At 36.2% G+C, this 13,512-nt stretch overlaps 1 protein-coding gene across 1 annotated transcript; it reads left to right on the top strand.

The window, feature by feature from the left end:
* The first annotated feature begins 879 nt into the window (after positions 1-879).
* On the top strand, positions 880-1,994 carry LOC107850172 (cold and drought-regulated protein CORA-like). Its single transcript, XM_016694590.2, has 2 exons — positions 880-997; positions 1,731-1,994. Exons 1-2 carry the CDS (start codon positions 907-909, stop codon positions 1,928-1,930), a joined length of 291 nt encoding a protein of 96 aa, XP_016550076.1. The 5' UTR covers positions 880-906; the 3' UTR covers positions 1,931-1,994.
* The last annotated feature ends 11,518 nt before the right edge of the window (positions 1,995-13,512 follow it).

Here is a 13,512-nt window from a genome sequence, read left to right as displayed (position 1 = left end):
GCCCAAAAACAAATCCGTGAGGACTTGGCCCAAAGTGGACAATATCATACTAGTGCGGAGTTTGCGTGAAGTTACACGCGGTCCCAACAAGTGGTATCAGAGTCAGGTTCGGGTATATCGGAGTAGTGGACTGCGTTCTGTGAGAAGTTCCCGATGTGACAACAAGACTAGAGATCTACAGGTGGTGCCTTGTGTCGAAAGTTTTCCTGGCGAGTGGTGGTCTGGCAGCGTGTCCCGTTAAGTGGTAACAGCGGTACAAGATGTTTGGTAGATCATGTAAAGTGACCTAGTAATTGGAGATCTATGGTTGATGCATTGTGTTGAAAGTCTTCTTGACAAGTGGTGGTCAAGCGACGCGTCCCACTGGTTGGTAGTGACGGTACAAGATGGTTAGCGAGATCAAATGGATTATCGCTGAAGGGGAGGTCCCAAGTGATGTGGTCTTGAGGGGAGGATTGTTGGGAGGCAAAGCAATCCCATATCGGAAAATATTTAAGTCTCACCCAACTCCACTAGTATGAGGCCTTTTGGGAGGTGCCCAAAAACAAATCCGTGAAGGCTTGGCCCAAAGCGGACAATATCATACTAGTGCAGAGTTTGAGTAAAGTTATACGCGATCTCAACATCAAGCACGATCCCTAAATCTTGAATTCATCACTGTTTAATTTAAATTTAGATGATTAAAAATATTTATTATTTTCTTAAATTTCCTATCTAAATATCAAACTATAATATACATAAAATGAAACGTCAGGAATAGATTTTATAGTCAAGATTATCTTCTTCAAGAATGAATAAGATTTTATGTCTTGTAGTGGGATTTCTTGGGTATAAATAGAGGCTAAGTTGAAAGCCAATCTCATTATATTGTGAAAAATTTTTGTTTGTTGGATAGTGAAAGAAGATATGAAGTTCAATAATAACCTAATTATTCTGCTCGCACTTTTATGTGCTTCACTTTTTCTTGCTTCTGCTCTACCAGTTGATGAGACTAAAGGTAATTATAGAATATTTAATTTTGGCACAATATTTAATTTTGGCACAATACATAGACATGCCCTTTAACTTGATTTCAGGTCACATTCATGACCTCCAACTTGAGCGTATATAAATAGGCACTTTAACTTGTATAAAATTAAACAAGTAGAAGCATATGTCCTATGTAGCATCCTACGTGGTCAATTCTTGTCCTACATAACTTTCTACGTGTATTGTGCCACATAGGATGTGTGTGTGTATTTGTTCAACTTTATATAAGTTTAAATGTCTACTTATGCACACCTAAAATTGAAGGTCATAGAAATGATTTGATGTCAATTTAAAGGGCATGTTTATATATTAGGCCTTTAATTTTCTTGAACATATGGATTACTTGTTTTTCATAATTACTGTATATAGTTGATGCAATGACAAGAAATATAATATAGAGTTTTACAAAAATATAGTTAAAAAAATATTTGAAAACTTGTAGAGTTAAACTTCTCATTTCATTTTATTCTTAATGACATACTGACATGATCATAAAAACTCATCACACACATTTGATCCCCAAATAAGGATATTCGTTGAAAATTTTGAACAGAATCCAACAAGCTGGCTTTAATTTCTACAATTCAAAAATAATAAATTCAATCTGAATTCGCCTCTACATTTTTAATGTATGTTAAAAGGATCAATACGTTGTTAAATGTTATATCCAATTAAATATCATCATGTATTATTTGTGGCAGCAAATGAAGGCCAACTAAATGTTGAAAAACAAGGCCATGGTGGCGGCCATCATGGCGGCGGCGGTCACAGAGGTGGCAGCCATGGCGGTGGGGGCCATGGAGGTGGCGGCCATCGTGGTGGTGGAGGCCACGAAGGTGGTGGTCACGGCGGTGGAGGCCACGGAGGTGGTCATCATGGTGATGGAGGCCACGGAAAATGAAATCAATGTCCGTTAAACGAGAAACGTCATAATATAAACAACTTTAGGTTAAACTACTCCATGCATCCACTTTTTATAATTTAGTCCTTAATAAAAACTACGTATGTTTTTAATTTGGAGTTGCATGTCATGTTATGTGAACTGGAAATGATATACTAGTAAATATGAATAAATATCAATGTTTTATTTTCTCCATTCTAAAATCCGTTAATAATATTAGTGTTGGTTATCTTTAAGGATTTAAGTCAGGTATATTGACTGTGTTAAAGATCTTTACTAGTTTTATAATCATAATAATTAAATGATTTGATAATGTTAGAATTTATTATAGATTCATGGCAAAATTAAGCTCAAATTAATCAATTTTAATAAGTTAATTTGTGGAAGAGTCCTAATTATAAGAGCATCAAAAATATTATCTAAGCTTATTAATTAAGTCAAATTCTTATGTCAATTAATTCATCATTATATTGACTAGAATTTTGACAGAAGAGGAAAGACAAATAGCAAAGTCTACAATATGATCTGGTTCAAAATTTGTGGAAATAATTCTTAAAAGGATTACCTCCAAAAGAAGATAACATCAATTTTTGCAATTATGATGTTGTTTGTCTACATTATTTTTTTGCTTCCATATATAACAAGATATTATTATAGATAACACATTGTATAACATAACATGAAATTGGTTCAAAAAGAGAAATCTTGGCCGTTATAGAAAATACTGTTATACGGAATAACTTTTATAGGGAGGCCCTGATTGTACAATCACTACGTACGATGAAGTTCTAAGAATTACGTACCAAGGAAGCTTCAAGGTCATGTCGGGTTGGGGATGACAATTGAATCTCCAGTTGGTCCTCGATCGTTAGCTCATTGGTAGAGAGGTCGAGTATAAATCGATTGGTAGAGGTATGAACAGGGGTGGAGCTTCCCTTAGGTCTAGGGGTTCATGCGAATCCCCTTCGGTGGAAAACTATACTATTTATATATAGTTAAAATTATTTTTTTACGTATATATTATAGATATTGATCCCCCTTCTGTTAGTTTATATATTTATTTTTGAACTCCTTTAATGAAAATTCTGACTCCGCCACTGAATGTGAATCCTAATTAGGGAGATTTTTTTATCTTTCAGTAGTACTAGTTAACTTTGAGAACTTAAATACTTAATGCATTTATTGGATTTTGGTGTGGAGTTTGAAGATACTTCTTAATTTGTACCTCCACTGATTATTAAGCTTGGGATATTTTGGATTTTGGTGTGGTGTTCAGCGATAACCTTTTCCCGAAAGTACTGTTTTTCAAGAGATGTGATCTTAGCGTGCCTCCAGAGACATATTCAATCACTATGCAGTATCCAACTCCATGTTTTTCCCAGGAATGATTTCTTGCGACGAACTTCCACTTCCTTCGTCTACCGCTCATAAATACTTCGGGCAATCTCTTCGAAGCTCCAATTAACCTTGCGATGTTTGGGTGATCAAGCTTGTGCCATATAGAAACTTCTTTATTAAACTTCTTTAAGCTTCTTGGCATCCAATTCCCATTCTTCGACTACCTTTGAGCACTCTTCAAACTCTTCGAGCCAAATGCTTATCAAGTTGCTCGTCCATTCTTCTCAAAACCTAGACCTCACTCACTCGCACGTAGTAGTAATACATAGATATATATCTATAAGCCTTTGTTGAAATAGGTAAGTGATCAATAACCAATTCAATATTCTTTGCTATATTTATAGGTGTACATGGAAAACAAAACCTAAAGTGGAAAGGATTGAGAAAAAGGAGAGAGGCGTACAATTTTTTCTTTTTTTTTAATTGTTGGATTAACATTTTAAAGTAGGATTAGGAAACAAAAGGAATTTGGTATTTATTTAATTCACCAGTAGATTTTGTTGTCCTAATTTAATTTGGTAACTTATTTAATTCCATTATGGAAAATCCGATGTCGCATACTAGAAATAACAAGTTTTATACAGAACAAAAAAATCGCTAATTCTCAAGAAATGTTGTCTCTTCAGAATTTAACTCGTCGATAAGGAATTTCTGACTGATTAAGATACATCACAAAAAAAAATTGCTAATTTTGGATAGAAATTTTGACGAAAATTTGGTCGATTATCTGTTCAATAAATTTTACCAACGAGTTAAATTTCAACAAAATTGATTTTTTAATAGGCCAACTAATTAATGTTGAAAAACTGGGCCATGGAGGTGGCCATCATGGCGGCAGCGGGCACGGAGGTGGCAGTCATGGCGGTGGGGGCCATGGAGGCGGTGATCATGGTGGTGGAGGCCATGGAGGTGGTCATCATGGTGGTGGAGGCCACGGAAAATGAAGTCAATATCTCTTAAATGAAGAACGTTATAAATTAAAGAACTTTAAGCTAAACTACTCTGTGCATCAACTTTTTATAAAATAGTTCATAATAAAAACTACGTACATTTTTAATTTGGAGTTGCATGTCATGTTATGTGTACTAAAAATGATATAGTAAATATGAATAAATATCAATGTTTTATTTTCTCCATTTTAAAGTCCATTAATAATATTAGTGTTGATTATCTTTAAGGATTTAAGTGAGGTATATTGATTGTGTTAAAGAACTTTACTAGTTTTATAATCATAATAATTAAATGATATGATAATGTTACAATTTATTATAGATTGATGGGTAAAATTAAGCTCAAATTAATCAATTTTAATAAGTTAATTCGTGGAGGAGTCCTGATTATAAGAGCATCAAAAATATTATCTAAGCTTATTAATTAAGTCAAATTCTTATGCCAATTAAATTCATCATTAGATCGACGAGAATTTTTGACAGATGAAGAAAGAAAAAAAGCAAAATCTACAATATGATCTTGTCCAAACTTTGTGGAAATAATTCTAAAAGTATTGTTGAGTTTAATGTGTGTGTGAATGGTAAATGGAGGAAAAAATGGTGAAAGGAAAGAGACACCAATTTAGAAAGTGTACTTTCAAAATGGAAAGTTAACTAATTCTCATGTGGGAGAAGGGAACTTTGGAGTGTTTTTAATGAGAAACACTAACTCCACATGGATAGTGAGGCAAGAACAAGATGGTGTCCTGCGCCATCGTTATTGTCGCTCGCTTGGCTTCGGCTTCGGATTACAAGTGAAATTTTTTTTATCCAAAAGCTGATATAATTATTTTTTCTCCAAGTACGGGCGCAATTTTGACACCATGCAAACGCATATGCAATGCATCACGAAGAGACCCTTCGAGGGAAAAGGCGCACTGTTTCGCGTTGTAGAGTGACCTGCGGGCGTAGACACAACGCAGATACGCAACTTTTGGGCGCAGATGGAGCGTAAAAGCTACTGGGATTTGCCAAACGTAACCTGCCGCCGCAGATCAGGCGCAGGTTCAGCACAGACTGGGCGCAGGGATGTGACTGCTACTGAAAAGGTGCCTTTCTGTTGAACCAATGCATCCTTTCTGAAAGGACACATTAAAGACTATAAATACCTGATATATTCCTCTGGTATTGGCATGATTTTTGACAGCAAAACACTCTTCTCCTATACAAAAACTCTGTGTGATCATTAAGCTGTCGAGTGAATTCGTTGAATCGAACAATTTGAGGTACCGCTATTGCTAGGATTAAAGGACATTTTATCCTGGGAGGAAGATTCCATAACCTCGGGTACAGTGAGGAAAATTATTCCTTAAGGACACTCCGTGAAGTCGGGGAACTTAGCCTTAAAAATTCTGTTTCATCTTATTTCTGAAACTTAACATACTTCTTGGATAGATTATTTATAATCTTGTGTTGAAGGTATTAAGGAACTTCATAAGTGTTCTTGTCTTATACTTGAACTTGTGTTGAAGTTATTGTCGCATATATATACAGATTCTTGTACTCGAAAACGTTGTAAATAAGAATCTTAAGGAATAATTTTCGAATTCTGTTTAGCTTGTTTTTGGAGATTAAAGCTTTAAGCTTTCTACTCCGTTTGAACTTAACTAGTGATTTGAAGACATACAATCTTCATCACAAGTTAAAGATCACTCGATTGACGATTGGAAGTCATAAAAACTTTGTCGTTAAACTTGAAACAATAGGTGTTTTAAAGTTGCTGCAACTTTTTAATAAGTATTTCGATATACTAACGGTACTGTCTTATGGTGACAGGAATATGACGACTGATAGTCAAATGCATAACGCTGCAATGACTGTAGGGGCAACTAGTATTGCCACATCAAGTCGTACAAATGCTCCGCCGGCAATGGCACCAGCGAAGAAACCCGGAAAGTTTATGGGTATTGACTTCAAGAGATGAAAGTAGAAGATGTTCTTCTACCAAACCACTCTTTGACTTCAAAGGTTCACGGATGAGGAAGCTCCAGATGTGACCGAGGGAACCTCTGAAAAAGAACGCTTTATGATTGTGGAGGCTTGGAAATACTCAGATTTCCTTAGCAGGAATTACATCTTGAGTGGTCTCCAAGATGACCTTTACAATGTGTATAGTGGAACAAAGACATCGAAAGAGTTATGGTGGGCGCTAGAACGGAAGTGCAAGACGGAGGATGCAGGAACTAAAAAGTTCTTTGTTGCAAGATTTTTGGAGTATAAAATAGTAGACAACAAGTTTGTTGTTTCCCAAGTGCAGGAACTGCAAGTGATCATCCATGATCTCCTAGCGGAAGGTATGATTTTGACGAATACCTTTGTTGAATAATTTAAACATATTCTTAGTATTCACATGAACTTTATTGTAGGTTTTATTATGAATGGAGCGTTTTAAGTAGCAGCAATAATAGAGAAGCTACCACCTATGTGGAAAGACTTCAAGAACTATTTGAAACACAAACGTAAGGAGATGTCAGTAGAAGATCTGCTTGTACGACTACGCATTGAAGAAGATAACAAGGCTATAGAAAGAAGGTCAAGAGACAATTCTGCAATGAGTGGAGCAAATATTGTAGAAGATGACCAAAACAACTCTAAAAAGCAAAAGAAAGCTGGAAATGAAAGCAATCAACCCAAGAAGAAATTCAAGGAAAAATGCTTCAACTGTGGCAAGATTGGCCATAAGTCTACTAATTGTCATGCCCCGAAGAAAAGGAAGAAGAAGGACCAAGCAAATCTAGCTGAGACTAAGAAAAAATGGATGATCTGTGTGTTATGCTTTCCGAATGTAACTTGATGGAAAATCCTCGAGAATGGTGGATGAATTTTGGTGCCACCTGCCATGTTTGTGCTAACAAGGAGTTGTTTTCGATGTTCGCACCAGCTCAAGTAGAAGAAAAGATCTACATGGCAAACTCCGCTACTGCAAAAGTAAAAGAAACAGAAAAAGTGTGTTTCAAGATGACTTCCGGTAAAGTGTTGACACTTAACAATGTCTTATATATTTCGGAGTTACGAAAGAACTTGATTTCAGTTTCACTTCTAGATAAAAATAAATTCAAATATGTATTTATTTCTGAAAAAATTGTACTTAGTAAAGGAGAAATGTATGTAGGAAAAGGCTAACTCAATGAGGACCTATTCAAAATGAATGTAATGAATGTTGAAATCAATAAAAGTTTAATTTCTTCTTACTTGATTGAGTCTTATGATTTGTGGCATAAACATTTAGGTCATGTTAATTACAAAACATTACAAAAACTGATTAACTTAAAAGTTTTGCCAAACTTTGAGTGCCATAAATCAAAGTGTCAAACGTGTGTAGAATCAAAGAACCCAAAGCATCCTTATAAGTTCATTGAAAGGAATTCCAATCCCTTAGACTTAATACACACAGACATTTGTGATATGAAGTCAACACCATCATGTGGTGGGAAAAAGTATTTTATAATTTTATTGACGATTGCATGAGATATTGTTATGTCTATTTGCTAAATTGTAAGGATGAAGCAATAGATGCGTTTAGGCAATACAAAACTGAAGTTGAAAATCAGTTAGAGAAAAAGATAAAAATGATAAGAAGTAATAGGGACGGATAATATGAATCTTCCTTTGTCGAAATTTGTGTAGAGAATGGAATTGTCCATCAAACTACAGCCCCGTATTCACCTCAATCTAATGAAATTGCGAAAATAAAAAACCAAACTTTGAAGGAATGATTAATGTATTACTTATAAGTTCAGGTTTACCGCAAAGCTTGTGGGAGGGGATATCCTTACAGCCAACCGAATACTCAATAGAGTTTCCCATAGTAAGACACAATCAATTCCATATGAAAAATTTAAAGGAATAAAACCCAACTTGAAATATTTCAAAGTGTGGGGGTGTCTAGCAAAGGTCCAAGTTCCTATGCCTAAAAGGGTTAAGATATGACCTAAGTCGGTGGACTGCGTGTTCAGAGGATATGCTAAAAGTAGTAAAGCATGTTGATTTTTGATTCATAAATCTGAACATCCGGATATTAATGAAAATAGGGTAATTGAATCAGATAATGCTGAATTCTTTAAAAATATTTATCCGTATAAAACTAGACATGAACGGTCTAGTGGAGGGTCTAAACGACCTTGAGATGAACCAAGTGAGAATGTACATAATAATGAGAATCTAAAATGTAGTACACGTCAAAGAACGTCAACTTCGTTTGGATCGAATTTTGTAACATTTCTCTTAGAAAATAAGCCTCAAACATTTAAGAAAGCGATGGCGTCTTCGGACTCATCCTTTTAGAAAGAAACAGTCGATAGTGAGATTGATTCAATATTAAGCAACCATACGTGGGAGTTGGTTGATCTTCCTCTAGGAAATAAATCTTTAGGTTCTAAATGAATCTTCAAAAGGAAAATAAAAGTTGATGATACTATTGATAAGTACACGGTAAGACTTGTTGTAAAAGGCGTCAAACAAAAAGAAGGTCTTGATTACTTTGATACATATACGCTAGAAATGGGGATAACGTCAATTTGGATGTTAATTGCCTTGGCGGCAGTATATGGTCTTGAAATCCATCAAATGAATGTGAAAACAGCATTCCTAAACGGAGAATTGGAGGAAGAAATCTACATGGAACAGCCTGAGGGTTTTGTGGTTTCAGGAAAGAAAAATAAAGTGTGTAAACTTGTTAAGTCACTTTATGGACTAAAACAAACACCTAAACAATGGCATATAAAGTTTGACCAACCAATGTTGGCAAAAGGGTTCAAGATAAATGAATGTGATAAATATGTTTACATTAAAGACATTGCAAATCACCAAGCCATTGTGTATTAGTATGTGGATGATATGTTGATCATCAGTAGAGATATTTTGGACATAAATGCAACGAAATAAATGCTTGAGAGCAAGTTTGCTATGAAAGACCTTGGAGTTGCGGATGTGATCTTAGGAGTAAGAAGCCATAAAACTCCAAAAGGGTTGGCGTTGTCACAGTCCCATTATATCGAAAACATACTTGACAAATTCATGTATATGGAATTCGATATTGCCAATATTCCATTGGACGTGAGCTTTTCACTTTGAAAGAATGAAGGTGAAAGTGACTCACAATTGGAGTACGCAAGAGTATTGGGATGTTTAATGTATATGATGAACTGTACACGATCAGACATAGCATGCGCTATAAGTAAGTTGAGTCGGCACACGAGTTATCTAATAAAACTCATTGGATGGTAATAAAAAGAGTTTTGGGGTATCTTAAATACACTCAAGACTACGCTTTGCATTATAATAAATATCCTACGGTACATGAAGGGTATAGTGATGCAAATAGGATCACTGGATCAAATAAAGTAAAATCCACGAGTGGATATGTATTTACTATTGGTGGAGGAGCGGTCTCTTGGAAATCATCCAAACAGACTTGTATTGCTCACTCTACAATGGAATCTGAATTAATCGCATTGGATAAATCTGGTGAAGCAGTAGAATGGCTCCGAAATTTCTTGGAAGATATTCCTTATTGGCCTAAACTAGTGGCACTAGTATGTATACACTGTGATAGCCAAGCAGCAATAGGTAGGGCAGGGAGCATGATGTACAATGATAAATCTCGTCACATAAGATGGAGACATAATACCGTTAGAGAACTTCTCTCTAGTGAAATTATCATTGCTGACTTTGTAAAGTCAAAGGATAATGTGTTGGATCCACTTACAAAAGGCCTATTGTAAGTTCCCGCAAAACTTTACGTTTAAATACAGCTCATTTAGCTCCTTGAAGCTCAATAGAGTGCCCAACACTTAGAAAATTTTAGCTAAGTGTTCAACACTTCGTCTCATTTTAGACCTCCGAACTTTGAGGATTTATTTGAAAATCTTCCCGACCTCTGATTTTTTATTTTCAAGTTGCGTTGCGATGGGGCAAGGTCCTAGAACATCTCGCGTGAGTTTCAAAATTTTTGGGATAGCGTAAGGGCATGTTTGGGTGCCTAAACAGTAGCAAAATACCATAGGCCCGCGTCGCCCAGGCTAGAGCACCGCTCTAGGTAGGGCGCCGCCCTTGGTTGAGCACCGATACTGTAAGGCGTCGCCCAGGGTAGTCCCCCGGGCTAGGCAAGGCACCGCCCTGTGGATCACATTAGGCCAAAAATCTGCATTTCATCTCCATGTTTTAAAGGACATTTTGGTCCTTTTTCCCATATATAAGCTCCCAAACACGGGATTCAGCCCCAATTGAAGCAAAATATACTTTTTTTCATCAATTTCTCTTAAGAAAAAGAACAAGGGTTTCAATTTGAAGACCCAAATCCAAGAGATTACACCTTAGATCGTTAAGAAACTTTCATTAAGGTATCGTTGTGTTGATTCATGGACTCCTTTCATCCATGAAGCTCAAGAACCCTATTTCAAACTATATATCATGATATTCATGTTGTGAATTGATTGTTGATCATACTTATGTGTTGAATGATTCCAAGATGGAATCTTTATGTGTTTCTATGAATTTAGGATGGCATGTTAGGAGAGATATATGAATTTTGGGTGATTTGAATTTTCAAATTAATGAATACACCTATGCCATAAAGTGTGCATGCAAGGTGTTTGATAAAATACCTAGGAGACTAGAATTCATATTGTCATGACCCAATAGTACCTAAATGACAAGTTTATGCTATCCCTTATGATCCCACATGAATTCTGTGCTATTGTTACTTTTTGTTGTTGTGATATGGAATGTTCATGACATTGGAGTTATGAAAGTAGTTACATGTTATATGCATTCCCTTTCATGTATAAGATGTTGAGAACAATGTGTAGTATAAAATCCCCTTCTTATGGCATCATGATTTGTGAACTTTGTTCCTATGATCAAGAAGTGTCATGAGGTGTCAGTTTTCTTCCATCGAGTCCTAGGGGTACTCGTACCCGAAAAATATAGTTGTGTGCCTAGAGCCCGTGTCATGTTTTTACGATATCCTCAGTCAAGCCAGGTTCAGTAGAACTCAGTCAGTCAAGTGACTCAGGAAATCTCAAAAATTTCATGATCTCGATCAGTTATCAGACATCAGTAGTATTTTGTCACTTAATAGAAATTCAGTAAACTCAATCCATGTGCGGTTCAGAAATTATGTTCAGAGTCTTTTCAGATGGGAGTAGAAATTAGCACCGAGCAAACCCAAGGATGGGAACTCACCTGGCAGTTTAAGGTATGATTCTTAGAAGCAATCCTTGTGTTCCAAAAATACGTAGCCAGCATAGGTTGAGACATCTAACCTGTCAGTTTAGGGTTGATGAGGTGTCTTAACCTGTCAGTTTAGGGTTTCTACCGTTCTCATTTTGAGTACCTGCCAGTATAGGGTCCTCACAGTTTGTCCTTACCAGTGGCACAGTATTGACACCCTTTTAATTGGGGTTATAGATTGGACCTCAACTTAGCTATAATAGTGTATTTGGGGCATGTCGGTTAGATGACTACTTCCCACAGTTTCAGTATCAGATTCGGTAAAAGAACTCAAATAGTTCTTCAAAATATCAGGACTGTCAGATATAGTTAACTTAGATAGTTCCATCAGGTTCAGGACTGTCAGACACAGTCACCCATGTTATCAGTTATATCAGTCACGTTAGTTATCAATAAACACATGTTATCAGAACTCATACTCAGTTAGCATGTTATCACGACTTCAGTTACAGTTACTATGTATTCATGCATGCATTCTCACGTTCATATTAGACAGTTAGTTAGTAATAATCATGCATATGAACCCCATGTATTTAGCCTACCTCGCATGCATGATCAGTATATTCAATCGTACTGACGCATTTGCGCTATGGTGTTTTCTTTTTATTTTACACCACAGGTTCAGAGACGCGAGTTCCATATCAACAGTAGCATTCCAGTATTCAGCAATGAGTCCTCACTCTTCGAGGACACGATTAGTACTTATTATTTAGTTCAGTTCTGCTAGATGGAGTTAGTTGGGGACATGTCCCATCAACTCCTTCTTCAGATTATTCAGTTATAGAGGCTTTCTAGACTATCATATTTTAGACTTTAGTATTTTTAGTTTTGTTTTGGGTATCATATTACCCCACACAGATGTGTTATTATTCAGATTATGTTCAGTATTAAACCTTATGACATTTCAGTACATGTTTCCACATTTTTATGTTATATTATGCAGTGTACAGGTACAGATATTAGTCATGGGTTAGCTTGTGGTCCTTCGGGATCATGAGTATCGTTTAGCATTCCGGGCACCAGGCTCGGGGCGTTACACCTATCTAGAAAAGGAGTTGAGAAGACATCTAAGGGAATGGGTTTAAGGCCTAGGACAAGTCAGCATGGCAGTAACTCTACCTAGCAGACTGGAGATCCCAAGAGCTAGATTCAAAGAGATCAAATAAAGTTTTGTCTGACAGGTTCAACATTGTCAATACCCAACCCATTCTCATGATGTAGACAATGTTTCATAAACAAGGATAAGACTTAAGGTGAAAAGTCTTTTAATGATCATCTAAATTTGGTAGATTTGAACAAATATTTTAATCTATAGGATTGAACGTTTAAAAATCACCTATGTGAGGGCGAAGTGGAAGCCGCTTTAAAGAGAATGTTAATAAAAGTCTATTCTCTAAGCGCTCATGAAACCAGGACGTGCTCGTGACTAAAAAGAACAAAACCGTGAGACCATAAACAGTAAAAGGTTGGCTGAGTGACATGTGTTGTCTAGGTATACATTAAATCTTGACGGTTCAAAGATATCAAATCTATCGATTGACCGAGTGCATCCGATGCATGTTCACTACGGAAAGTTCAAAGGGAAACCTACTTATCCAGATGCAATTAGCCTTTGCTAAATGATCACATGTTTGTCCATAAATTTCTACAAAATATAGTCATTCTCCATTCATGTGGGGGATTTTTTAGTTCAATGTGTGTGTTTGAATGGAAAATGGAGAGAGACACCAATTTAGAAAGTGTAATCTAAAAATGGAAAATTCACTAATTCTCCCACATTGATGGGAGAAGGAAACTTTGGAGTGTTTTTAATAAGAAACACTAACTCCGCATGGATAGTGAGGCAAGAACAAGGTGGTGCCTCGCTCTGTCGTCGTCGTCGCTTGCTCGGCTCGACTTCGGATTTGAATTTGAATTTGGATTTATCAAATGATCGATTGATGAGATCTAATTTTTTAGACA

The sequence above is a fragment of the Capsicum annuum genome, chromosome 12, assembly GCF_002878395.1.
Source record: "Capsicum annuum cultivar UCD-10X-F1 chromosome 12, UCD10Xv1.1, whole genome shotgun sequence".
Classification (NCBI taxonomy): domain Eukaryota; kingdom Viridiplantae; phylum Streptophyta; class Magnoliopsida; order Solanales; family Solanaceae; genus Capsicum; species Capsicum annuum.
Note: the sequence above shows the minus strand (reverse complement) of the source record. Positions and strands in the feature narration are given on the sequence as shown.

Bases quoted from the DNA above. Each gene is read 5' to 3' on its own strand.
- LOC107850172 (XM_016694590.2), top strand. From the start codon at position 907: ATGAAGTTCAATAATAACCTAATTATTCTGCTCGCACTTTTATGTGCT. The intron at 998-1,730 runs GTAATTATAGAA...TATTTGTGGCAG, and splicing joins ACCAGTTGATGAGACTAAAG to CAAATGAAGGCCAACTAAAT.